The sequence below is a fragment of the Lipophrys pholis genome (assembly GCF_963383615.2).
Source record: "Lipophrys pholis genome assembly, chromosome: 6".
Lineage (NCBI taxonomy): Eukaryota > Metazoa > Chordata > Actinopteri > Blenniiformes > Blenniidae > Lipophrys > Lipophrys pholis.
Window position 1 is genome coordinate 19,060,640 of NC_137629.1, and position 25,368 is coordinate 19,086,007.

Here is a 25,368-nt window from a genome sequence, read left to right on the forward strand (position 1 = left end):
CAGCGGAGGGAGAGAGAGAAAGAGAGAGAAAAAGCACTCAGGAGAGGCATCCCCTCTTTGTTTTCTGAACCAAACTTTCTGGGTCATAGTGATGCTGGTGAGATGTATTTCCGCATTGAGACGGCAGTGAGTGGCTACTGAAAAATTTATGGTGACACCTTTATAACTGGTGTAAGTGAATGACACATTAAGCATTAATATGCACCAAACAAATACTGTGTGGTAGTCTGACACTGATACCGGAGGACATGACGATGTAACTGCTGATCTCTGGGGCAAGACAGAGGACTGGGACGTGTGCGCGGGCCTAATTGACACACGCGCACATGCACACATACAATAAATAAATACCAGGCCAATGCACAATGTAATTCATTAATACAGATGTATTTGCTCTGTTATCTACCACTCATTCAACACACTATATGTCAGGACAATTCAAGGACACACAAGCACACGCGAGACAAACACGGGAAGGAATTCGAACAGCACGCACGGAGGCGCACAAAGGGACGCAAAGAGTAAACAGGCACATACCTGGTATCAAAGGGCACGTCTCCGGGGAGAGTGTGTGTGGCCGCCTTGCCAAGGAGGAAGTGTATGCGGCGGTAGAAGCTGTGTGTGTGTGTGCCAGTGAGTGAAGGGGGCGCGGCGGGGGGCGGCGGGCTCTGCTGCAGCAGGGCCAGCGGGTCGGCCGAGCCGTGACACAGCGGGTCAGAGCCGCAGCTCAGCTGCTCGCAGCAGTCGGGATCTACACAGTCCATCAGGCCGTCTGAAATAAAAAAATAAAAAAATAAAAAAATAAAAACAAGTGAGGAAAAAGTGAGAGAAATGCAAACTCAAGTGGTACGCATTCAGACGAAGGCAGCGCCACCGGAGGAGTTGGATGTTTATAAGGTAATTGACTTTACAGGGGTAATATAAGCACGACATTAACATCTTCATACATATTACATTAATGCTTTAATAGAGTTAAGTGAAAAGTCAAGGTGCTGAGAGCACATTTGTATTCCAATAGCCAAGATACTGTATATACCTGCAGAGGAAAAGGAGAAAGACGGTGCTATAAACTCAAAGAAATGACAGCGATGGGGGGGGGAAAAACTCTGCAAGTGCGAGTGATGGAATACACAACAATAGTGTACATGCATCATCATCACCATCATCACCATGGGTATCAATCAAATGAAATTTATTCACAGCCGTCACCGTACAATTACAGCATTCGCTCCCGTGAATCCGACTGGAAGCGCCCGCATTATTTGAACGTGATCCACAGAAGTCCGGAGTAAACAATGAGCCACAGATACAAACCGAGGCGGGAGGTAATAGGAGCCAGCCTGGCATTTGTGTTTCCTATTTCAAGCCTGTTTCTGAAAAGGCAGGAAACAGTGCTGACATTTAAATGCATCTGACCACAGAGCAGCGAGCCAAAGGCCAACAATATTCTATTATAACCTACTCCTACAAAAGGCAGCGCCGCACAATGGTTGATTTCCATAAGATTCACTATGAACTTGAAAGCGCACCATTAATTGAGTTTCAAATATCATTGTCATTAAAGGAGTACACAGGTTTGTAAGTCGTTGTGCAACCGTGGTTGTGAACCATTTTGCACAAGGCAGCACAGTGGGAATGTAGATTCTCAATCTATGTAAGTTAATATAAATATGTAAGCACTTGTGAGTTCACCACTCAAACATGGAGCATAAATTAAGCTTTTTTTTCAAGTGGAAGCACAATGCAATTTTTTTTTTTCTTTTCATTTTTTTCCCTATCATGCTGGCAGAACATTTGAAGCTCCCTCTTCAAAGTTCCTCTTTATTCTCTGATTAATCCTGATAGCATCTCTCCATCTCTGTCTATCTACAGAGACAAAAAGATTGCTGTTAAAGAAGGCTATGAGAGCCCACCGTATATCTGCCAATTAAGGGAGATAGCTGAATTGTGTGGCGGAAAATTATGGTATTTGAAACACCGTGCCGAGGTGGAAGCAAGGAAAGATAAGCGATGTCTAAATGGACTCCATAAGGCTCCTGCCAGCAAGTCTTCCCTTAGCATACCACATCTGATGACGTTTATCATTATTCATGTGGCTTTTTAATACAATAAGGCGCAGCCTAAGAGTTGCAATCTATTTTACATATACTGCCATATACAGGATGCGGAATAGCATATATAGTGCTGCACTCAGGTACTACTAAGGGACTCATAAGAGGAAAGAAATGCTCAGATTTTAAAGCAGCAGAGCCTGACGTCTCCTGTCTTATAGTCCCAGTATGGGTCAAGCTACATAAACACAGGATGCTACACCTCCCATAATGCAAATTAGCAGCACTTGCTGCCACACTTTACGCAGACAGTTTGCTGTTGGGGGAAACACCCGTTTCTCTCCGAGAGCGACACAACAAGCTCAATATCACTGTGTGGTTCTAATGTTCAGTCACGGAATACAAATATAACGCCAGATATGACACGGCGCAACCATTTCCTATTCTGTTCATCAGGAAAGAATATATCAATGCTGGTTTGAATTAATCTCTATTGCAGACACAGGTCCATATAAGACAAGTTTTAAGAAAGGATCCTAAAATAGCTCTAGGTGTGAGGGTTAGTTTGGAGGACGTGGGAAGGCTATGCAGCTTCGTGTTGCACCAATATTTAGATTTCACTCTAGTCTCAGTAGTTGTTTTTTTTTTTTACAGTCGGAGGTCTTTATTGACCAACCTTATCATAATAGAGATTGCTGAAAAAGCCATTTATATTTCATATAGAGAGTCAAAAGCAGTTACAGTTATTGAAGTTTTCTCTCTGTGAAGCTTATTGTATTACGGGCTGTTTGCTGCCGTCTGTCTGTTGCTGTTTCATCTCAGTTATTTTAAAGCTCCGTTTTTTAGTTGTAATCAGTTCATGAATCATTTTTCAATCAGCTTATCCAGATTTTTGTGCATCTTGCAATTAAATCTAAGTCACGCTCCCACACAGCACATTCCTTGTCTCGAGTAATGTTTGGTTGAATGCATGTTAATAAGCGTTATTAAGGTCTACAGACTGACACTCTTTTTGGAATGAGGCGGTCAGTCCGTTTATTAGCATGTGGTACACTCACGGTTTTACATTCTTAACTTGCCATCGTTAAAGTCACGTAAAATCCAGTTCAAAACAAACAAGTGTTACGCCGTGATAAAAATTATTTGTAATCTTTTTAATCAAATCTGGTCAAATAATATTAACTAAGAAAGCCATTTCAGGAATTGACACATTTTTCCTCTGGTTATTTGACACCCTGACTGCTCTGTGCACTTTCTAAACAAGTGAGGCAATTAAACGTGATGAAAGAGTTACTTTTATAAGTAACCAGGGATCCTTTATTTATAGTGCACTGCTTTTTATAAAGGAAACTAGAGCCCGTGATTAACTACTGATTTTCATTAACTAGCACACAACACTACTCATAAGTGTGATGTTCGGGGATTAAATCAGATATCACAATCATTGAGAGATAGATTGACTGTTTTTATGTCAAGAGGGTGCTGAAACATCATTGTTCATATAAGTAATTTATATATATATATATATATAGTGCATTTCAACACTATAGATATTAGTGGTAATCTGAATAATTTGAGGGATAATGAAGATGTCCCTACATGGTGGGTTCAGCGGTTCACACTGTTGCCTCACAGCAAGAAAATCCCTGGTTTTTGTCTGGGCTTGAAGGCCTTTGTGTTTGCCCGGGATGCATTCGGGTTTTCTACAGTGTTTATAGGTGGAATAGCGACTCTAATAAAAGTCTCGATGTGAGTGTGTGCATCTGTCTCCCTGCTTTCACTTATTGTGAGCTGGGATCAGCTCCAGACCCCCCCATGACTCAAAGTTTGATAAAGCAGAATACAAGATGGATCATTGGATGGATGAGCTGTCCATTGATTCATCTTCTATATCTGCTCTATCCGGGGAAGGTTTGTGAGGGAGTGAATCACATCTCAGGCTCCAGTCCAGAACAGGACAAACACAGATTCACACATGTGACCACTATATTCAACCTAATAAGGATGTGAGTATCCAGAGAAAAGGCCAGCTCAGAATCAAAATCAATTGTTCTTGCTCGCTTCTTTTAAGGTGAAAAAGCTAAACACGAGAGCACCGTGCTGCTCTTGCGTGATACTCATGTGCCGCCACACGTCCCAATCACTCTGCTCTGTAGCTTAGCTTAACAACAGTGGAAACAGTCACGTCGCCAAAGGTGAGAAATTATGCCTCCCAGCAGCTTTACAGTAAAAATCTCACTCTTTGGTTTTATACAAAAACAACGAGGACAGGTCATGTCTTCAGGGAAGGTGATGATGTAGACAAGTGGCATTTCCTATGAGCATTACATTGGCATTTATGTAATAACAAATAAAATAAATGGTGGGTTGGCCTGTCAAACAGTGACAAAACCAACAATGCGTTTGAGAGTGTGACTGAATTAACAGTTTATGCTCCTCGTATAGCATCAGCTAATTTATTTGTGTGACAGCCCTTTATTTGCTAATGGTCCGTAACAACATATTCATCACAATAAAAGATAATCCAATAATAGAGTACAGAAACCATCTCTGCCTACACTGCTGGCAGGCCACGGTCCCACTATGACTCCTTCTGCTCAGCCTCCATTTTACAGTCCCCACACATAGACACAGGTTGTTGTTTTTTCCTTTTTTTTTGTTCCTCTCACTGCACAGCTCTGAGGTTTTAATCCAGAATGAGGACCTGCAATTCAAGTTTGGAGCAGCCATCAACACTGAGTCTCTGAAGTGCAGGCTGAGGCTGTCACACAGGTTTGGTAAACAATGTACAGATAAAAAAAAAAAAGAAAGAAAAGGAGCTTCCAGAAAACAGTCAGTTCAAACAGAATCTGTATTTGTTTGAGGCTTCCTGTGGCTCTGTGCACTGATTCAAAATGCTCATCACAGAACGTGGAATCACTAAAACAACAACAACAACAACAACAACAACAACAACAACAACAACAACACGCTTTCCCTCCAAACCAAAGCCAGGCCACCTTGTTTGTAGTGATGGATTACACCCATGGCTTAGCAGTCATGTCCATATTGGATATTTATTTTGAGTTTCAAAATGAATGGGTACAGTTGAAAGCAATGTAATATTGCACTTTATTCTTAAATTTTTTTAGAAATGTGTATTGGAAGGGAAGCGGGGCTAAAATGAGGGAGTGATCGTGGCGAGCGGAGTCTGGTTTCTTGATCTGGAGATGAAGACACGCATGTCTCACCTGCTGCCAGACACCTGATAACCAGACATGCTGAGAACTATTCTGCATGGTTTGCTGTATTTCGATTTGTGGAAAATTCTCAGAGAGAGTTTTATCCTGGCAGGTGGTATGCATATTAGACATTTAGCTGTGATAAGAGGAAAAACGCAGACAAACACGCTCACAAAAATGAAGATATGCACACACTCAAATACATATTCAATATAATAATGACCAGCAAGACTCTACAGGAGGCTCAGCAGGACCGGGACAGCACAGAGTGATCAAGACGAGGAACAATAGAGGCGGGAATTGTTTTTCTTTGGTTCTTTTAGGGAAGAAAAACAGGAAGGAGACGTAATGGAATGTAATGTCTGCCGAGGAAACAGGTATGAAAGACGCAAGAAAAGAGAGAAAAGGATAGAAAATGATAGATGATGCGAGAATGTCACCTCCGTCGTTGTCTGTTCCATCACTGCAGTCAGTTTCCATGACAACGCTGCATCCAGGCCCACTCCATCCAGCCTGGCAGACGCAGCGCCAGCCGCTCTGCTCCAGGGTACAGCGTCCATGCCCGCTGCACAACCCCGGGCAGCCGTCTGAAAGAGGGTCCCGTGTGCACAGGTACACACACACACACACACACACACACACACACACACACACACACACACACACACACACACACACATGGATTTGTGTCACTCGTGAGGACATCAGTGGAGCAGAAGATTAAATGTAAACATAAAGATAAAAATTACCTTTCACCACGACATCCAAATCATGAGTAACTGGGAAGAAATAGCAGGGAAAAAAAGTGAGATTTGCGTAAGTGATTATAAATGGAAATCATTCAAACCATGGTGACCCCCCCCCCCTTATTATTAATCATACTCATCGAAATATCACAAGATAGAAGTGAGCACTCCCACGTGCACCGGCGCAAAAGCTCACCAATGTTACAGTGTTCCCCCTCCCAGCCAGGCTGGCAGATGCAGGTCCCGTCATGGCACTGGCCGTGTTCTTCACAGCGAGGATGGCACGCTCTCTGGTCACATGCAGCGCCGATCCAACCCTCCTCGCACTGGCACTGGCCCTCCGAGCAAACACCATGAGCGCCACATGGCACTGGGCACAGCTCTGCCGAACAGGTGGGTGGATACATGCGTGAGAAAAAAAAAAAAAAAAGTGTGTAAGTGTGAGAGAAAGGGAGAATGAGAGGGAGGGGAACAAATGGAGGAATCGAGTGTTGTATGGGAAAAAAAAAAAAAAAAAAACAGGCAAAAGAGGCACAAGGGACATTGGGAGCAGGAAAAAAAAAAAGAGAGAATTGAGGGTGAGCCATCGGATATAGGTGAGAGAAAAAAACAAGCCTTAAGAGAGGATAACCTCAGAGACTAAAAAGTCTACTTTCTCACAACACACAATCTTCCCACCTCTAATAGCTGAGCTCCCTGAAGGAGAAGAAGAGTGAATAGACTCATAATAACAGCCAAATGATTCGTATTTGCACCGCATATTTAAACTACAGGGACTCCAATTCAGCTCTATTATTCTTTTCTGACATTTTGATCAGATTTGGTGGGTATGTTAATGCCCCCTCTTCCTTTGCATCTCTCCATCATTGTCTCTGTCAGCCTTTTCTTTATTGTATTCCTTTCTCTCCCTCTCTCTTGCAACATCCCTTTAAAATTCTCTGCCCCCCTCACTTTGTCTATTTCCTTTTCCTCGGCTCTCCCCGCCATCCAACTCTCACTCTCTCTGCAGAGGCAAAGCCTCATCCATCAGTAAAGAGAGCAAAGTGCTGGAGGCACACAAAGACTACTTATCCAGCTGCAGTAAAAAGTTATTTCAATTTAAATATACATAGCATGAAGAAGGGAGGAAAAAGTGGATTAAAGTTGGAGAGTTTTTTTAGCTCTCCATTAGAATTACATTAACTTAGCTATGCCTCAACAAGACCTGGACGCAGAGTGGCTGCGGCTGTTTGATTAAAAGCCCAGCAGGTAGAGAGGAAGCTGCTCATATCTCAGATATTCAGCCACGGTCCATCATTATCATGGGCTATATCACTATAATAAGGTATGCATACACCTGAGAGCAGGTGCTAATATCAATTGCTTGCAAATCATTGGCGTGCGAGGTAAAGTGGGTCCTTCTCGACGTCGGCATTAAGTTAGTGTGGCGGAAACGAAGAAAAGGCAGTCTCATAATGGCTATTTTCCTCTCTGTCAGCTCACACTGTGAGGACAAGGACACTCTCCTCTCTGTGTACCGCACCATACTGCACTCTGTATTTAAAGACGCCACAGTACCCGTGTCAGAGTGGCACACTCGCCGCCTTTTCTTTGTGTTTCAGAGCCGGTGCAGTGGCTTTTAAGTGGGCAGAGTTTGTTTTTTTGGTGGGGCTAAGACAGGTAGGTACAGATTTCGTGGCTATATTTAACAACCGCTCATTAACTAATACGTCGTGTTCAGGTACACTGTACACTACCACCAAGCTTTTAAATGTCAAGCTGAATGTGCCTCAGAGTTGCAGTCTCTGAAAGGGCTCACAGCGAGGGAAGAACAGAGGGTGTGTGAGTTTTTTTTTTTTTTTTTTCTTCCTAGCTGGCATTTTTTTTCTCCTTCATTTAGCTGATGGGAATGTGTGTGTCCGAATTCATGTGTGTGTGTGTGTGTGTGTGTGTATGTGTGTGAATACAGTGAGAATGCACCGCACCGTGCAGACTCGCTCCAGAGTGCTGCAGTCAAACAGTCACGAGAGAAAATCTCATTTATGACTAGCATGAAGAGCGAGGGGGGAAAACACACACACACACACACACACACACACACACACACACACACGCTCTGCAGGGTGGCTCCAATCCAAATTTCTCTCTCATGTCAATCAAATCCCCAGAAAACAGTATCTGGCAGGGCCATGTGTGCAACAAGAACACTGGCAAACTGGTGACGTGCACTTTAAATTTCCAGTGTTTTGAACAATAATCCTCAGGTCTTACCGGTGTAGCAGTCCGGTCCCGTCCAGTTAGGCTGGCAGGCGCAGGTGTCTGACTCTGGGAGATAGGTGCCATGTCCCGAGCACTGCTCCTGACAGGCTGGCAGTGGGTCGTCGCAGCTCACCCCCGCCCAGCCCGCCGAGCACACGCACTCTCCACGCACGCACACGCCGTGCCCGCCGCACTGGGGGTCCACGCAGTCCACTGCGGAGAGAGGGGATGATGAGAGGGACAGCGAGGATGAGTCAGAGGTGAGACGAGGGAGTGGAAAGGGTGGGCGGGTTGAAGGGTGGTGGTGGTGGTGGTGGTGCGGTGGCACTGGCGGTGATGAGGAGGAGGGGGGAGGTGCTGTCTCATTATAATCATCAGTTCACCGGGTATGAAAGCAGTGTTCTTTGCATCCCATCCAGGAGTTAACCACCCTAGCTACAATCCCTGTATCTGTTCCACAACATTACACTTCATAGGACACTTAGAACTCAGGCTTTGATAAGGGGTGAAATGGGTTAGTGTGCGTGTGTGTGTGTGTGTGTGTGTGTGTGTGTGTGTGTGTGTGTGTGTGTGTGTGTGTGTGTGTGTGTGTGTGTGTGTGGTCCGCGCTACGCTGTGTTAGTAAGTGTAATTACAGCCCCGAGCGCCGAGCCAAAGCTCAGCACAGTTCGGCTCGGCTCAGCTCAGCTCGACTCTGCCGCTCAAGGTCAAACCACCTGAATCCTTCCCCACAGCGGGGTGAGGTATGCCAGACAGCTGTGCCATCAGGTCGGGATCAAGTGGAACATCATAATTGTTTTAAATATCAGAGCTTTGTTTGTTTTTGCTAATTTATTGGATGGTTTTACAACGGATGGGGTGTAAGGAAATATGACATGAGCTCAAGGCTGATTTCCAGGACGCCTGTATGGTTCCCTCAGCCACCGGAGACTTTAAACATTTCTATTGTCATATGAACCTTAAAGCTTTTGTCTCCTCTCTTTACTGACAGATTCACATCTCAGCTAACAGTATATAAAGAAAGTGTAGTGCACACTACACACAAAAAGTAGGTTTTAGTCCAAATGGTTTAAACTGCACCAGTATACAAAGTTAACTTTAACAGAGAAAGAAAGTTTGGTATCACTTCTCCTGTTTTTAATCTCATAGATTTTATATAAAGACAGCGAATTCATGTTTGGGTTGTCTGGCGTCATGGAAACAAGTTTCTCTTCATCAGATGTCACCTGAAATTGATATAATTAATTCTAAATAATATTCACCACGGTTAATTAGATTAATTATACTGTTAGTTTACCTGTAAGTCTCTTTTCTTCTGTTCAGGCTTGTTTCAACACACATTTAAAAGTAAAAAAAAAAAAGCCTACTTGCCTGACTAGAAGAAGAGAAAATACCTATAAATGAACTAAATGCATATGAAAGCAGTAAAAGTTTCGCCACCAAGAACGACTCATGGGAAAAACCGCACCCCAAAGAAACCATCTTTAAATCAACCTCGCTGCCACGGAGAGGAAATTACACCAAACAACCTCAACATCAGCCAAGTGCCTGAATCATGGAGGCAGTGGAGATAAGGAAGAGGGGGCCCGAGCACGACGAACTGGGATGAGGGAACATCCATGTTGCCCCAATTCTGAAGCAGCGCATAAGGCACCAGAGAAGGGTTTAGTGATGCTATAGAATACCCCTGGGATAGCAGTAGCACCCCCAAAGAAATATATATATCTATAGTTTATGTATTTATTTATACTAAAAACTAGTGTGGTCTGATTCAGCTAATGGTGCAATGCATGCATTCGCCTTTGACCTAACCACTTCCTGTTAACGAGGCCCCCTTTGCCTCCGTAACTTAGCGTTAACAGCAAAACATGGAGCTCTTAAAACGTCCGTGTAGCGTGTATCGTGTAGCATAAGAATGTTTTATATCGCAGAGCTTTTACTGTATCTATGTGGGGTGAGTGAAAACTTTAAAACATATTGAAGGACACAGTTTCCAGGACACCAGCACAAAGATTAGAGAAGTGAAAATAAATTGAATAAATGTAATGTCGGAAACAAGATCTTCACATTTTCGGTGCATGAACAATAACAGGAATAACATGAAATGAAATAACACATTTGAAAACTCAAACAAATATTTTGATTAAATTCAACGACTTTAAAATGAAACACTAGCTATATACCAGCAGTTTAATATCGCTAAGTTAGAAGATGGATAGAGTACATAGTGGCCAAGTCTAAAATGAGAGTTGGATGTGTGGTGGGAAAGAACAAATAAAGTCGGGTTGATCATAATGGGCAGTTGTAAAATGTTAAACGCAGAACAGTGCTGTTAAACCCAGTGTCAATAAAATCCAAAACTTCCTGCAGATGTTTCGCATTAAAAGTGTCGCAGAAATGGTGGCGGGTGACTACTGGATGACTTTTATCGTGAAACTTTCTCTCGAATTTGCCTCGCAGTGCCTCAAGGTTGGAAAAAAACGATAAAGAAAATGGATCACGTGACGTTGTTTCTAGCATGACTGAAGTTTTGTTAAAACTTCCTGGAGAATATCCTGTTGCAGCAGTACTTATTCTTGCGTATTCTTTCTTTTTGTCCTATCTTAAGATGGTTATGTGCTCTAAAGTGTCTATAAATGAATATGTGGATGCATCTGCACAGCAGGATCGGAGCAGAGTTGCATCAGTGTAAACAACTGATGCATTATTTCATTCAAAGGAGGACAAAAGAGAGAAAACACAACTAAAACTCAACCAAATGTTGTTTCAGGAGGTCTAATGTTTACTCCAATGAACAAAACGTTGTATAACTCTTGTTCATGTGGGACCATGTTTGGATTGTTTGCACTCATATGTAAGTCTACAGATGTGAAGACTGAGTGTAATCCTGCTGTGATCTAATTTAATTTGCAGTGTTTTCTCAGCCAAGATTAGTTTATGATAAACAACTCTTGGTTATTTCTATTCACAAAAATGTGCAATCAAAAAACTTTACAAGTATGTTTTTATGCTAATTCTAACTGAATATGAAAATCTCTGTTTGATGTTGATCTGAAAAATCTAAATTACTTGAAGGAAGGTACTTACAATTATAGATAATGGGTCAAAATAAAAATAAAAAAGCATTCATTTATTTATTATTCTCTTCAGGGCAGCAGAACAAGCTGGAAACATAATGATAGACTGCATTATTACCTCCCCAGTTCTTACACTGAACCTTTTGTCAATTACACATATTTCCATTGTGAGTCCTTGTGCTTCATGTCAAACAATCACTCTTCTTCCAGCTCTGTTAAGGCCTCCGTCATGCTTCGAGGGGAATATCCGTCTGTGAATCTCTCGCTGTTCACCACCTTGTCGCTACCTTTGCCTGCCTGCCCGCCATTTGGTACAAAACAGCTGCCTGCTGCAGCTGGTAAGTGGGCAATTCAAACAAGGATAAAGGGTGTCAGATGCTGCGCTGCCCTTAGAGGCAGTTTTGTGATTTGGATTGTATAAATTAAAACTGATTTGTCTTGACTTTGTTATGACTCTCTGTGACGGCAGGTTTTTCTCTGTTGAAGGACTCTTGTCAAATTACAAACGGCCACTCGATCCTCTGTCGATATAAAATTATTGATAAAAGCTTGCCATCAGCAAAAAAAACTACAAACTAAGTCATTCATTAAAATGCAGAACAAGCGGGACTGTTAATATGCAGATGACAGACTGTAATAAGATGTGTATGGTTTCCATTGCAGTGTGTGAAAGTTACCTTGTTCACAGTTCACTCCCTTGTAGGCCGGACTGCAGATGCAGATGCCCTGGATGCAGGAGCCGTGGTTGGAGCAGGTGGGATCGATACACTGACCTTCCTCCACATTACACTCTGCCCCCTTCCAGCCCGCCAGGCACACACACCGTCCTTTCTCATACACGCCATTACCGCTGCACAACACTGGGCACGAATCTGCAACAGGACAAACACAGATTACAGTCACAGACACCCAAGCACTCCCATGCAAACACACTCACACCCACACACACACACACACACACACACGCTCGTGCGCGCGCACACAGTGCTGCAGTATATTAGCTGGAAGACCGCGGTAACCTACCGTGAGTGGGGCTACGCTCTCTTATCTGTGCGCGGATTCAGCAAATCCTCAAGCAGCCTCCCTGTCTTTCTCCCTCACGCACACATACACACAGCCACACACACACCTCAGGCAAACGCATACACATGCGCGCACACGCGCCGCAGCTTATCCCTCACGCTGTTTCAATTTACTCAAGCACCACCTGAGCCTGGCTACCACGGCAACCCAGGAATTGTAGAAAATCCTCCCGACGTCACCCCGCTCGTTCTGAACAGGCCGTGAAAACAATCGTGAAAACGGAAGATTAGGGAAGGAGAGCATTAGGGGTTTATAGAAGGAGGGTGTAAAGCAGAGCTATCTCCATGCAGAGATGGAGAGCGGTGTGGCTAATGTAATGACAGCCAGGTAGAATGAAGTCGGCCGCTGTCTGACGACACATTGACAGTTGCAGCTCAGAACTTCAAACGCATTGGGACGTTGATCCAGAAGCATCGCCCCTTTCCTTCTGGGATCATTCGCGGCGAACGCCCACCGCGCGCGGGCCCGCGCCTCATGGCGGTTTGATCCTTTGTTAAAATCCAACAAACCCTGCGTCCCACGGTAATAAATTCACACTTCACTTTTTACAACTCTTGCCAAAACTTGCTGTCTTAACTTTTCAAACGGAGGCATATTATAGCACAGGCAAATGAGAGGAGATGAGAGGAGCGCATGAATAAATTATGAGCGTAAATAAATCATAGGGTGTGATATCACATCACCTGTTTCTACACAATGAGACAGCTACAACTACAGTAATTTTACAAATATGCACCCTCTCCAGCCGAATGGAAGGAGGAGGGAAAGGACGGGGGAGAGGAAACAGTGTCTGGTCAAAGAGTTATAAAGGGAGGAGGGAGAGACTGAAGGGATGTGTTGAGGAGCTATAAAAATATTTCATAGTTACTGCTAAGGCTAATAAGTACACTACTATTGTAATGACATATCATGTGCATGTGCATAGATATATATCATATGCAGCAAAATTTAATCTTGAGTGGCGGCGGACCGGTGAAATAGTGCCACACTAACCTTTAAATTTAGACTTTCTTTGTTGTGGCGCAAAGCATACATCATGAAAATGTCTCTATTTTTCACCAAGTTTGCATGTTCCCCTCTGTGCAGGTATTGGCTTTCTCCCACATTACTACAACATTTGAGGTCAACTGACGGCAGGAGTGAACCTGAGTGTGTGCGCCTGTCTGTTTGCCCTGTGACGCACTAGCAACCCTCCTGCAGACGTTTTGCATTGAAAGTGTCACAGAAATGGTGGCATTTGAATAGCAAATGACTCTCGATGTGAAACTTTCTTCAGAGTTTTGCCTACAGGGTGCAGGCTGCCCTCTTGATAAAAAAAAACCAAAAAAAAAAACCTCAATATTTTATTTATGATATTTACCTAATTTATGTGCTCCAATTTCATTCTAGCTACTGAGAGCTCCCAATGCTTTTAGCGGTTGTTTGCGCTAGATTCTCTCTTTTCCTCTGCTACACAGTGGAGCCGGGGAGAGACAGGTGAACCGCGCAACGTCTTAAACGAACTGACTCCAGCTTGTTACTGCTGGTGTAAATGCAAAAAACAAGGGAAGTGGAAATCCAGCAAGATTAAATTATAAATGGGGAGACGTGATCCATAAACATTCAGGCCAAAATATCTGTGTTAACTGACAGCGCCACGCCAGATTCTGGCAGTCAGTGGTGAGGACGCTGCTGTTAGATGGCATCCTGGTCACAGCAGCAGATCTTCTGCCTATCATACTGGGAAAAAAAAAGTCAGAAAAGTTTTTTTTTTGTTTTTTTTTTCACACATTCTCCTCACAGCCCATTCTGGCCTCTTAAGCAGTCGACTTGGGGAAAAAAACTAATCCCTGCCAGAAAAAAAAAAGTTGAGTTTTATTGACTGCAGCTTAACTGCACCCAAAAACCAGCAGAATCAAAGTGACTGAGAATACGTGTTGAGTGGAAATGTGGAAAAACCAAGTGACAGCAGCAGGACGCTGGACTGGTGGAATTGATGCGAGAAGGATTTCATATTGAACATGTAGGGGAAGTTTTCATGAGAATTATTATCGACAAAACTGCCCCACAGGCAAATTATAAAGAACTAAGAAGAATTCGAAAGACGACGATATTATAAAGAACTATTTACTATGGCCATTTTGCGCATGCAGTGTTTCAGAAAAAGTTGGGTTTTCAGAGGCTCTAAGCACCATTTGGACATCTAAAACGCAGCTATATCATAGTGTAGACAAGGCCTTATTCTACTATAAAACCTGGGTGAAGTCTGATTGTATTATAGAACACAGATCTCTACAAGATGAAACTGCAGATTGTAACTGATAACACTCTAACACATTTTTAAAGTTGTTGACGAGTTATAACCTCCTCACATTCATACATTGTAAACTGTGTTGCATTCTGCCGACCAAACAGCAACGACTACGGGAGCTTAAGTTACTGAATATAAATGTTGTGGACATCTTTTGGTTGGATGTTAAAAACTCCAACATTGGTACAAACCACCAGCACCAAGTGCTTAAATGTGATTCATAGAGAAGTTTCCAGTAACAAATATGTGGTTGTTGTACTGTCAGCTCACAGCTTCAGCAAAAAAAACAAACAAAAAAAACAACTTCACCCTGCATAAGATTTGGCAAATATTCAATTTGAACCTTTCAGCAACAAGCGAACGACAAAGACACAGATTCAAGTACATTCTCTATAGAATTTGTTTGCTTACCTTTGGCACAGTCTGGACCCAAGAACCCAGCAAAGCAGTGGCAGTGTCCGGCGACACACTCCCCGTTTCCATTACAGTCCGTGGAACAGCCATCCATCGACTCTGTGAACACACACACACACACACACATGTTCGGGCATCCACAAATTAAACATCCAAAATCAGTTTGAGGGAGGGAGAGAGAGAGAAAAAACCCAACTTATTCCACATGTAACTCCATAAGCTGGCAAAGCTTTCTGTTATTGAATGAGAGATCTGATAAGCAATGGATGGTTCCCCAGACACAGGGGCTATATTAGATTAGTCTGATCCAGCTGCTATCACTCTCTGGGGAACGGCCAAGCACTCACTTACACTCAGTAGCACTAAGCACATTATACTGCATTACAGGTTGGAAACACGCTGCACGCAAATTTACAAACATCAAGGCTTAATCAACAAACTGTTTACAAGGGCGCACTTTGGAACGAGATTGAACCACATAAAGTCTGACATTGTGAGTGCACAAGTAAGTGAAGAGTGGATAGCAGTGCGACGCCACAGTGGATGCACTCTGGGCATGGCCGAGATCAATGCGATGCTTGTTCCTACTAGCGCTTTGTCTCATCTGGCCGTGTGTGTTTCATCATATCCTTCTGTAGGCTATATGCGTTTCATCACATCCCTCAATCGGGCTTCAATTAGCCGCCTTCCTTTTGCTGCTCTCCGTTTCGCTTATTGATACGTCCATCATGTCAGATCTCTTTCTGCAGGTACAGGCAGCATGGCAAAGATAGATTAAAAGGCGAGAGTACTTCTATGCTTTGGAGCATTATATAATCCCGCTGAGCTCTGTCAGCTCTGCTGGAGAAGGGAGATTCAGGTGGAGGAGTACCCAGAGGCTGGCGGGGGTTGGGGGGAATGTGAACTGTGCCGCTGGTTGTCTTGTGCCAGGTGAGCTCCACCCGAGCTAGATGGAGTAATTAAAATGGGTGTCGAGGATGTCATCCTTTATTTGACCCCGTGCCGTCCTGCCCGGCTCCTCTGAACAGGGATCGACTCCGGAGTCAAACCACTGCAGTCCCCCGGCTCGCTCTGCTCAGGGAGCATGGATGACAAATCCTTCAGCGGCACCGCCGCGAGCACACGCACACGCATTTACAAACACATGCGCGCAAAGTTATTATGTGACACCCGCCTTGAGGCGCGTGTGACACATGCTAATGAGACAGGCCCTGCCAGTAGCCGGCAGCATGGCGTTATCTTCCACAGCAGCGCATCACTACAGAAACCAAAGTCATTTTCACCTCCATCACCTGTCATCCTCACGCTGATGGAGAGAAGGAGTGGCAATCATCTTTTCTCCCACACAGTCAGGAGGACTCACAAATTTTCCTCCACATGTGCCTCTTTTTCTCACTTGAATACAAAAGAGAACCCCCCCCCCCCAACACATGCGCAAATTCCAATATTGTATCTGGCTCCTGACATGTGCAATGAACAAATACTCATCTACAAGGTCACCCAGTTCCTTTTAATTCAGCGGAGACGGGCAATCCGTCACAAAGCTCACGCGGCTGTGAGATGCACGGTTATAACGGTGATATAAGCTCTGTATCTTTCAGGTCAATGTCTCCACCATAAAAATCTCCAGGCAATTAAGAGGTAATGTATGAAGAGCCATGTCTCTACTTGATACAGTGCTGTGTGTGTGTGTGGGTGTGCGTGCGCGTGCGTGGGCATTCATGAGACGCGCACTCACGTTCTTTCCACTGACTAAACCCTTCCCAGTTAGAAGTCATTCATGCCATAAGTTATTGAAGTTAAATGCTGTTATAAAATGGGTGCTTCCAGCCAAGTGATCTGATTGGTCAAATAAGCATTCCAATCGTACTTTATGAGCCTGTAAGGTTTCAGCCATGCTTTATGACCCTTGGGCTTTATGAAATTATGAAGAAGAAGAAAAAAAAAAAACGAACTGACCGCTCAGCTAACTAGAATTATCCAGGGGCGAATGAGCCACCATTTTTGTTTATCATCTATGTTGTTGAAAGGTATCAGTGCAGGAAATCTTCTTTTCGCCTCCTTTCACTGTGTTGGCTTTTGCGTGAAAAATACAATAATGGAGAGGATGTGCACTGGCAAGTGAAGCGGAGCAATTATGTATAATTAATAGCCAGGCAGGAAACACAGCTCTCAGCGTGAGTAGAGTTAAAGAAGATGGTTTTGAATAGAGGTGGCAAAATGGCAGCAATCATTAAGCCCGTGCTATTGTTGCATATATGTATAACTGCATAACTGTCAATAGCTGTGGTGAAGGGAAAAGAGACTTTATCTTTATCTGCCACAATATTTTCTAAGTCTAAAATATGCTTGACAAGGCAATTGGAATCATATAATGACATTAATGTAGAAATATAGGAGATAGTCTCTCACCTTTTCAACACTATTTTTAGAATTATAAGTGAATGACAGTCATAATCACTAACAATGGCTTTGAGCACACACACGCACGCACGCACGAACGCACGCACGCACGCACACTTCTTCATGACATAAGGCATGACATAAGGAGACAATCATGACTTAAATGTACTTTATTGCAGATTTATTCAAACTTTAACCAAAACCACTACTTGCCTCATGCTGACTGTCAATAAGCTTTTGATGGTGTCGTGGTTTTTGTACTCAGACATGTCTGAGTACAAAACATGTGTTAAACATGAATGTTGGTTTTCTCACCTTCTGAGGACATCACATGAATGTCCAATAAATTACTGAAGATTTACTTTATTCTACTACTTACCCACTGTAAAGCCTTCAACATTACTCTGAGTTTAAAGCAAGTTTTCATTGGAAAACGTAACATTCTTCCTCATTTAGAACCTCGGCTTTTGTTTGTACTCCCCGAGGGTCATTGTGAATCATTTAATGTCCCCCACCTCTAAGGGAGAACACAAACACACACTCAGATCATGGATTTCTATGTGTTTTTTTTTTGTTTTGTTTTGTTTTTCCCATTAGGTTTCTCTGCTACAGTTTAAGCTACTTGTGTGTGTGTGTGTGTGTGTGTGTGTGTGTGTGTGTGTGTGTGTGTGTGTGTGTGAAAGGCTTTAGATAAGTTTCCTTATTCAGGATGAATAAAGCTCTCTAATAAATGTCAAATAATTCAACATCATTGTATGTTATAGCATTTTTATCAACAGTGCATGCTCCAGCTGAGCAGCAGCCTCGGGTCAGATGTCCCTCAGTTCCCTGTGTGTGAGGTGGTCTGTGAACAAACAACTAAACAACATGATGTCTTTTGACTGATAAAGGTCAGTCAGTCGACCGGTGGACTGAACATTTGAAGTGCTCCGCCACAGTTCAATCCTTTTCTATTTTTTACCTTTATCAAGATGAGCATTTTGATAATCCAGGTCGGGGCTTTGTGCCACGTAGAACTACTTACCTGCTCACTTTCACAGGCGCGTATTGACGCCATGAGTTTTTTTTAGACGTCAAATCCTTTGCAAAAAGATTCTTTTTCTGCTCATGTTTTGTTTTACTTTTGAATTCTCATAGTATCTTTCTTGTCTTACATTTGGTTGTATTGATTTGATTTGATTTATTTTGACGACGGTCTTTTGCTTTTCTCTTATTTATACTCTGCGTCTTTGTTATATCCAGTTACGATTTGCTGCAGAAAAGCTCAATTTCCCGACAGAGACCATCTCACCCCCCCCCCACCCCACCTCTCTCCATAAAGCCCGGCTCTGGGGCTGCAGCATACTGTGTCTCCTATTAGAATTTACTGTACTACGGCTCACCGGGTTTGATTTTCTGTCTCCATAACAATGCAGTGTCTGTTCGAAACTCTCGTTAGAGGTGTAAATGGGCAGCGGAATGAACTCTGACATCAATCCATTAATATTATTTTCCTCTTCTCAGGCTGAATCACTTGATTAATTTTTTTGCAAAAACCTTTGCAGACTAAAAGCTGCTATTCTGAGGCCATCTGTTGTGTCTATATTTGTTTTGATTATTGAAGAGTGCTGGCTCCAGAAAAACAAAACAAAAAGGTTTCCTGTTTCGTGAGTCAAAAAAAGGTCTGGTCTACTCCAGACTTTACCGACAGCACACGTGTCAACAAATGTTTGACAGCTCTGAAATCAAATCTGTGTTTAGCTGTCGCATGCTGTCACTCATTGTAAAAGGAACTCTGTCAATATGACGAGGAAAGATGTCTTCAGTACAATGTTTTGGCTCGGCGAGCTGTTTACTGATTGGCTTACAACTGGGTTCTTTTAAGAGGTCGATACACACGTTTAACTTGAAAGCGTCGAGACGGCTCAGCGTGATGCTCTTGATTGGGATTTAAAAAAAGAAAAAAAAAAAAAAAAAAAAAAAAAAAGCAAGCAACACGGGCAAGGATGGGAAACTGTCCGATCATCGCATCATGCGTGTGTGACTGTAACACCTGCCTGCTAAATATAAATTACCGAGTTCTCACATGATGCCACTTTGCCCCGGCATTTCCCAACACTTTTTTATTTTTTTGGGTGGGGGGTTATTCCAACACCATATTCTCTGAAGAACTACTGGACAAAGTGGGAGTGAAGAAACTGCCCTGGTAATTATCCACTTGTCTATATTCAGCCACGTACTCTTGCATTATTCACATCCTTCAATTTACACTGCCATCCGTGTGTGTCATAGCAATGAGCTGCAGTTAGCAAGCCCTGTCATTACTACAGGAACTGTCCTCCCCTTTCTAACAGCTGTCTCCTGCCATGCCAAACTCTCTCTTATAATAGGAAAAGTTCCCTTCACATGTCAATGAGTTTCAAATCACTCTCTGCCACATCCTCGTGTTTTTTGCATTTGAACAGATAAAGAGGAGAGCAATAACAACAGAGAGCCTGATGGCCCTGAGATACTTTTGGAGGAATGCGGACGTAATGCAATTTTCTTTCAAAAGCAAATGAAAAACAAATATTCGCCAACACTTAATATGTACTCGGAACAGAGAAATAGCTGGAATTACGGTCTCATGGTTGTATGCCTCTGAAAACCAATAAAGTTGCAGTAAATATTAATGTTAAAGCATTTCATATATAGAAGAACTTTGGACATTTTTTACATAAAACAGGGACATCTGTGAGGTCAGCGACCTTTAGCTGCAGAAATTAGACTGTCCATGCCTGAGAGAGTGTGTGCTGATTTTGAAGAAACTCCACCAATGCCTTCCAGAGACATTGCATTAACCACAATTTGTGAAGTCAATGTGATTTTGATGTTTTACCTTTGAAGGCTAAACTCTAATCAGATCTCCTTTAAATCTCAGTAAAAACTGTATGCCAAAATGTAAGAAACTCCATTAATGTAATCCTGAGATTTGATGTTGAATAGATTCTGTGAGGTGACTGTGACTTTAACTTGACCTTTGGCCTAACCTGACACTTTTCAATACCATGCCAGTGGTCAAACAATGGGGGAAAAATTGGAAGTCATTGTATTGTCCAAGCACACTTTGATACCTGAACAAGGTGAGCTCAATGATCCAGCCACCAATCATGGCTTTGGAAGACAACCTGCTCCACCAAGTGACGATGAACCAAAGTTGAAGAAACGTCAAGACTTAATCCTTAAATATCATGTGAGTTTGAGCTTTGACCTTCAGCCCAACTCCACTCAGTACATGTTTGAGTCTGACTGCTTCAAACTTGAAGAAATGCCATCAAGGGACATTCCATTGTGAATAATTTGTGAGGTCAGGGTGGCTTTGACTTTTGGCTGCCAAAATCTGATTTCGTTCATCATCACTTCCTGAGGGAGAATAAGAGTTTGTGCCCAGCGAGATGAAACTACTTCAACTACTTCCTGAGATACTGAAAAGAGCTTTAACGGGTTCATCTGTGAGTGCGAGTGAAGGCATTTCAACGACATATTTCTAAGACAGCAGTAAACGTTTGATAAACTCTGCTGCTGCCAGATGGGGGCAGAAAAATCCTCCAGCTTTAGTGGATCAGTGGTAATCCTCCTTACCTATAGTAGTGCTGTAGAGCAACACTTGCTCCAGGTTGCGTCCGTCATTGTAGAGCGCCAGGTGCCATGTGCCAGGGTCCATGTACTCGATGAAGCCTGTTTCTTGGAGGCCGCTCAACAGCAGGCCTTTGGGAGCTTTGGCAGTCAGGACGGGATCAGTCAAGGACCTGGGTAGGGCCTTCCCGTCCAGCAGCTTCACAAAGTCGAACTGAACACAATGTGGCAACATAATGAGAGCACGGCATTATCATAAGGGAGAAGAGGGAAAGACAAGGATTCACACAGCCTGCATCAATGCAGGACCAAAATTTGCAAACCAAACTGTGCGGCAGTTGTTGGCTGAGTTGTATAAAACCAAACTGATAGCGAGAAGAAAACTGTGTGAATGTGAGGAGCCGGGCGAGAGAATTAGATGTGCATATCAAATGTGAAACAGGAATCCAAAGAAAAGAAATAGTGGTTCATGGCATCGTGTTCTACAGCGGCTGGCTCAACAACTTGACATGCTGCTAATAGCATGGGCAGACTTTACCACCCTGCCTTTCAATGGAACAGACTATTATTTCATTTGTCTAAACCTTTCCATGTCTCTCTCTCTCTCTCTCTCTCTCTCTCTCTCTCTCTCTCTCTCACTCCCTCGCTACTCTTTAACTTTCCCCACCATCCTCATCTCCCCCTCCCATCCATCCTCAAACCTCCTTGAACTAGCAGGCACTCGCTGAGTCTTATTCCCCCTGAGGGCTGTGTGTCACACTAGTGTCAAAAACAGCTAATTAGACCTCTTCATGCAGGCGAGAGCAGGGGCGCACTGATGTTAAAAAGCAGATGACTCAGTGTATGTCGTATTTTTGTCAGTTATACGGGCTTCTTGCATGGCACAATGCTGTTCTACATTGTGTACAGCATATTAGTGTGTGTGTGTGAATAGATAGCTGGGCCTGTGCCAGAGATGCAGAAGTTGTCGCTCCCTTGGAGAAAACAATGCACATCCACAATGTTTTTAGGTCAGTTTGGTAAGGATCGCTGCCCGTGCATTTTTTATGAATTTTTTTTTTTGTTGGAGTTAGCGCCTCAGCCTACATACAGTAGGAGTATGACACCGTGTTCGGTTACTCCACTGGCTTTGAGTGAGCAAAAAACTGTTTTCCATTACACTTAACGCAGCAAAATTCACAATTTAATTGTTCTCATTTACATTTTTTGTTTCTGCTGTCAGAGCTGGTTTAAAGGAGTGATTTGTTCATGGCTCATAAATACTACCTGTTAAATAGGCAGACAGCAATTCATGCAGAACTGCAATCAGATATCGATCAAACCGTTATTTTGCTCTCACAAATTTGCTTGACAAAACAAGCATAAATACAGTTTATAGACACCTGTCTGGCTGCAAATCAATATTTGATCTGAACTAAATACAATTATTTGAATCAGTGAAATGTTGTGTGGCTTACACCGCTTTGTGTGTGTGTGTGTGTGTGTGTGTGTGTGTGTGTGTGTGGGGGGGGGGGGGGGGGGGGGGGGGGGGGGGGGGGGGATGGCAGACGCCACGCTGTGAGTCCCTGACGCGATTCCCTGCGAGCTGGATCATTTGCTTCATGACGCTCCCCTACTGTCTTTGCTATATTTCTTATCCCCATCAAACAGAATGCTGCGAAAACAAGTCTTTCCCAGTGAATCACATTTCTTTCTTTATTGTCCATATTATGATAAACTAAGATAATCTGTTTTAAAGAATTGTCTGCACGGAAAAGCCCAAAATGTTTTGTTGCCCTGATGATGACAGATTGGCCTTGCAGTTTAATTCTAATGCTAATAAGTTAGCTGCTTCTGTCTCGAAAGCCTGGAAATATTGTCCGGGTGGTTTATTTGTTTAGCATTACCTGTAATTTATGTTGCAGCTCTGGTTCTGGTTTCTTCCTGTGTTTATCACTGCCTCGTAAGGGTTGGGAACATTGCGCGTGACAAAGTAATAAACTCAAATCAATCAACCAATTATGTGTACAGTCACGTTTCGTGTGGTGGAGCGAGTACGCAGACAAAGATACGAGCGCCCAGAGCTGTATGAGGTTAGCAGCAAAACACAAAAGAAATCAAATTTACATAGCTGTACATTATATCACAATGGATTTTTTGGGATAGATTTTTACATTAAGCCGTGAAGACCTGAGGCAACACTAACATCCAGGCCTTTACGACTGCCTAAAGTCCAGCCCCTACAGCGTTTGGATGCTTCTCACCCCAGAAGCAGGTGTGACGTGATTTTACCTTTTCCAATGTGTATTTTTACAGATCACGATGCATACATTGTGACCAGTCTTCAAAGTCCCTGCAAGTAGTTATGCATTTGTGGTTAGAAAAAATGTTATCTTACAGTAGAGGCACATGTTCCTTCTTCTATTAACATGTTCAGGAGCCAATCACAACAAAATGTGCATTAAACGTCGGCGCCAGTTCGATGCAGTGGACACAACCTGTATGCATCAAAAAAGTGGGGGAGGGGCTTAAGAATGTAATATTTCTATTGGATGTTGAATGGACAAGCCATCATACAATAGACCAGGGATGTCAAACATAAGGCCCGTTCGACACACAACAGGTTCTACTCTGGCCCGCCAAACCACCAAGCAAAGTGTAAAGGCAAGGTTTGCCTTAGAGGCAAACTAGCGTTAGCCTCTAAGGCATGTGATCAAAACATACATAATGAGGAACATTTCACTATATTTTGTATTAAAAACGTTAACGTTTTGCCTACTCAACGTTAAAATTGTAGTGATTTTCCATAACTGTTGTTTGGTTTTGTAAAAATAAAGACATTTTCATCACGTATAATCTTTAAAACTTTAAAGTTAAAATTCAAAGGTTATTATGGCATTATTTTACCGGTCAAACCCACTCAAGATGAAATTGGGCCAAACTAAATTGTGTCTGCCTGCATTAGACACTGTATTATAAAAGAAATAAGTAACGAATAATCATATTTAGACTATCATTGCATGCACTCATTTTTTTTAGGGTCTTTAAAATAAAAGAACATAGTCACTACATTTACCTGCATCAGATTCTGAGGGAGAGATTTGGGTCTGTGCTGCTTCAAGTCTTTGTATCACAAATGTTCTTGCATGATAATAATTTCCATTCAAAATAAAACATAATAACTCCTTTTGTGCTATCTGTGTATTGAAATATCCCATTATGAGATGTGGATTGAGGTACAAACATAATGCCGTGTAATCATCTCTGAATACACTCCTAATGCGCGGCCAGTCCCAAAAACACCTCAGTCTGAATGACAAGATAAAACAGAGAACTCGATGCTTAAGCGAAGATATGATGTGATGTCGCTGAGGCAAACAAGCCCATCTGGGCGAACAGCATGCTGCAACAGGAGCGCTCTTTACCTGAGTGTGTGTAGGCGGTATGTTCCTGCGTCCGTAGACCCCCAGCAGCGCGTTGTGAGAGAGGGAGAGATTGAACTTGATGTAGGTTGGATGATGCACAGTCATATGAAACCTCCAAAAGAGTCCCGGCGGGATCGCCTGGCTCTGCTGACTGCCAATGTCGACCTCGCCGCGGTCAATGGCCCGGCCTCTCACCCACTTTTCTGCGGGTACGACAAACACAGGTGGAGACAAGCATGCCGTTAAGTCGCATCCTGCAGATTTATCGCTGTGGACATGGGGTCCTATTCAGAATCAGACGGAGCAATTAATAACCAACCCGATGTCCTCAAACATCAGCGTGATCAGCAGCTTCACTAATGAAGTGAGACTGAATAGACGACAGGAATGACTGAGCACTGGTGAAAATCCCGCTTTTCAAGACGCCACGCTTTGGCAATCCTTTGGATCGGCTCTGTATGAAGATGAAGTGCTTTAGAAAGGGGAGTTTTGTCTGAGCGCTGTCTACCGGGGCTTTGTCATGCGTTATATTAGCATCTTCTAACAAGAAAGAAGGACTATCTGTTAGCATGTGTGTGAAAGGAGAGAGAGGGAGCGGCGGGCGAGAGAAAGTGAGGAGGGCCGCGGCGCACACACGTGCACACATGCATTCACGAACTGCGTCACAGCGCACAGATAGCGTCTTGAGTGAGAGCACGCCTTTGTGTGTGGAGAGAATAGGTCTTTCCAACAGTCCCCTGGCCATCGGCTCCTCTGCTCTCCATAAGCCTTTATCAACCACCAGGACCGAGTCTTTTGTGTGGGGGAGCGGGCGAGGCTCTCCAGCCCTCTTTGTGTCGGCCTTTAT

At 43.2% G+C, this 25,368-nt stretch overlaps 1 protein-coding gene across 1 annotated transcript in view; it reads right to left on the bottom strand.

The window, feature by feature from the left end:
• The window catches only part of tenm1 (teneurin transmembrane protein 1), a gene marked incomplete at its 5' end in the record, with an annotated part of 195,095 nt that overhangs the window by 75,802 nt on the left and 93,925 nt on the right, over positions 1 to 25,368 (bottom strand). Inside the window, 9 exons of the mRNA XM_080465661.1 lie at positions 538 to 772; positions 5,713 to 5,859; positions 6,022 to 6,051; positions 6,215 to 6,400; positions 8,269 to 8,469; positions 12,011 to 12,205; positions 15,118 to 15,219; positions 21,124 to 21,331; positions 24,522 to 24,724. Coding sequence (XP_080321787.1) covers positions 538 to 772; positions 5,713 to 5,859; positions 6,022 to 6,051; positions 6,215 to 6,400; positions 8,269 to 8,469; positions 12,011 to 12,205; positions 15,118 to 15,219; positions 21,124 to 21,331; positions 24,522 to 24,724 — 1,507 coding nt within the window. The remainder of the gene's footprint in view (positions 1 to 537; positions 773 to 5,712; positions 5,860 to 6,021; positions 6,052 to 6,214; positions 6,401 to 8,268; positions 8,470 to 12,010; positions 12,206 to 15,117; positions 15,220 to 21,123; positions 21,332 to 24,521; positions 24,725 to 25,368) is intronic.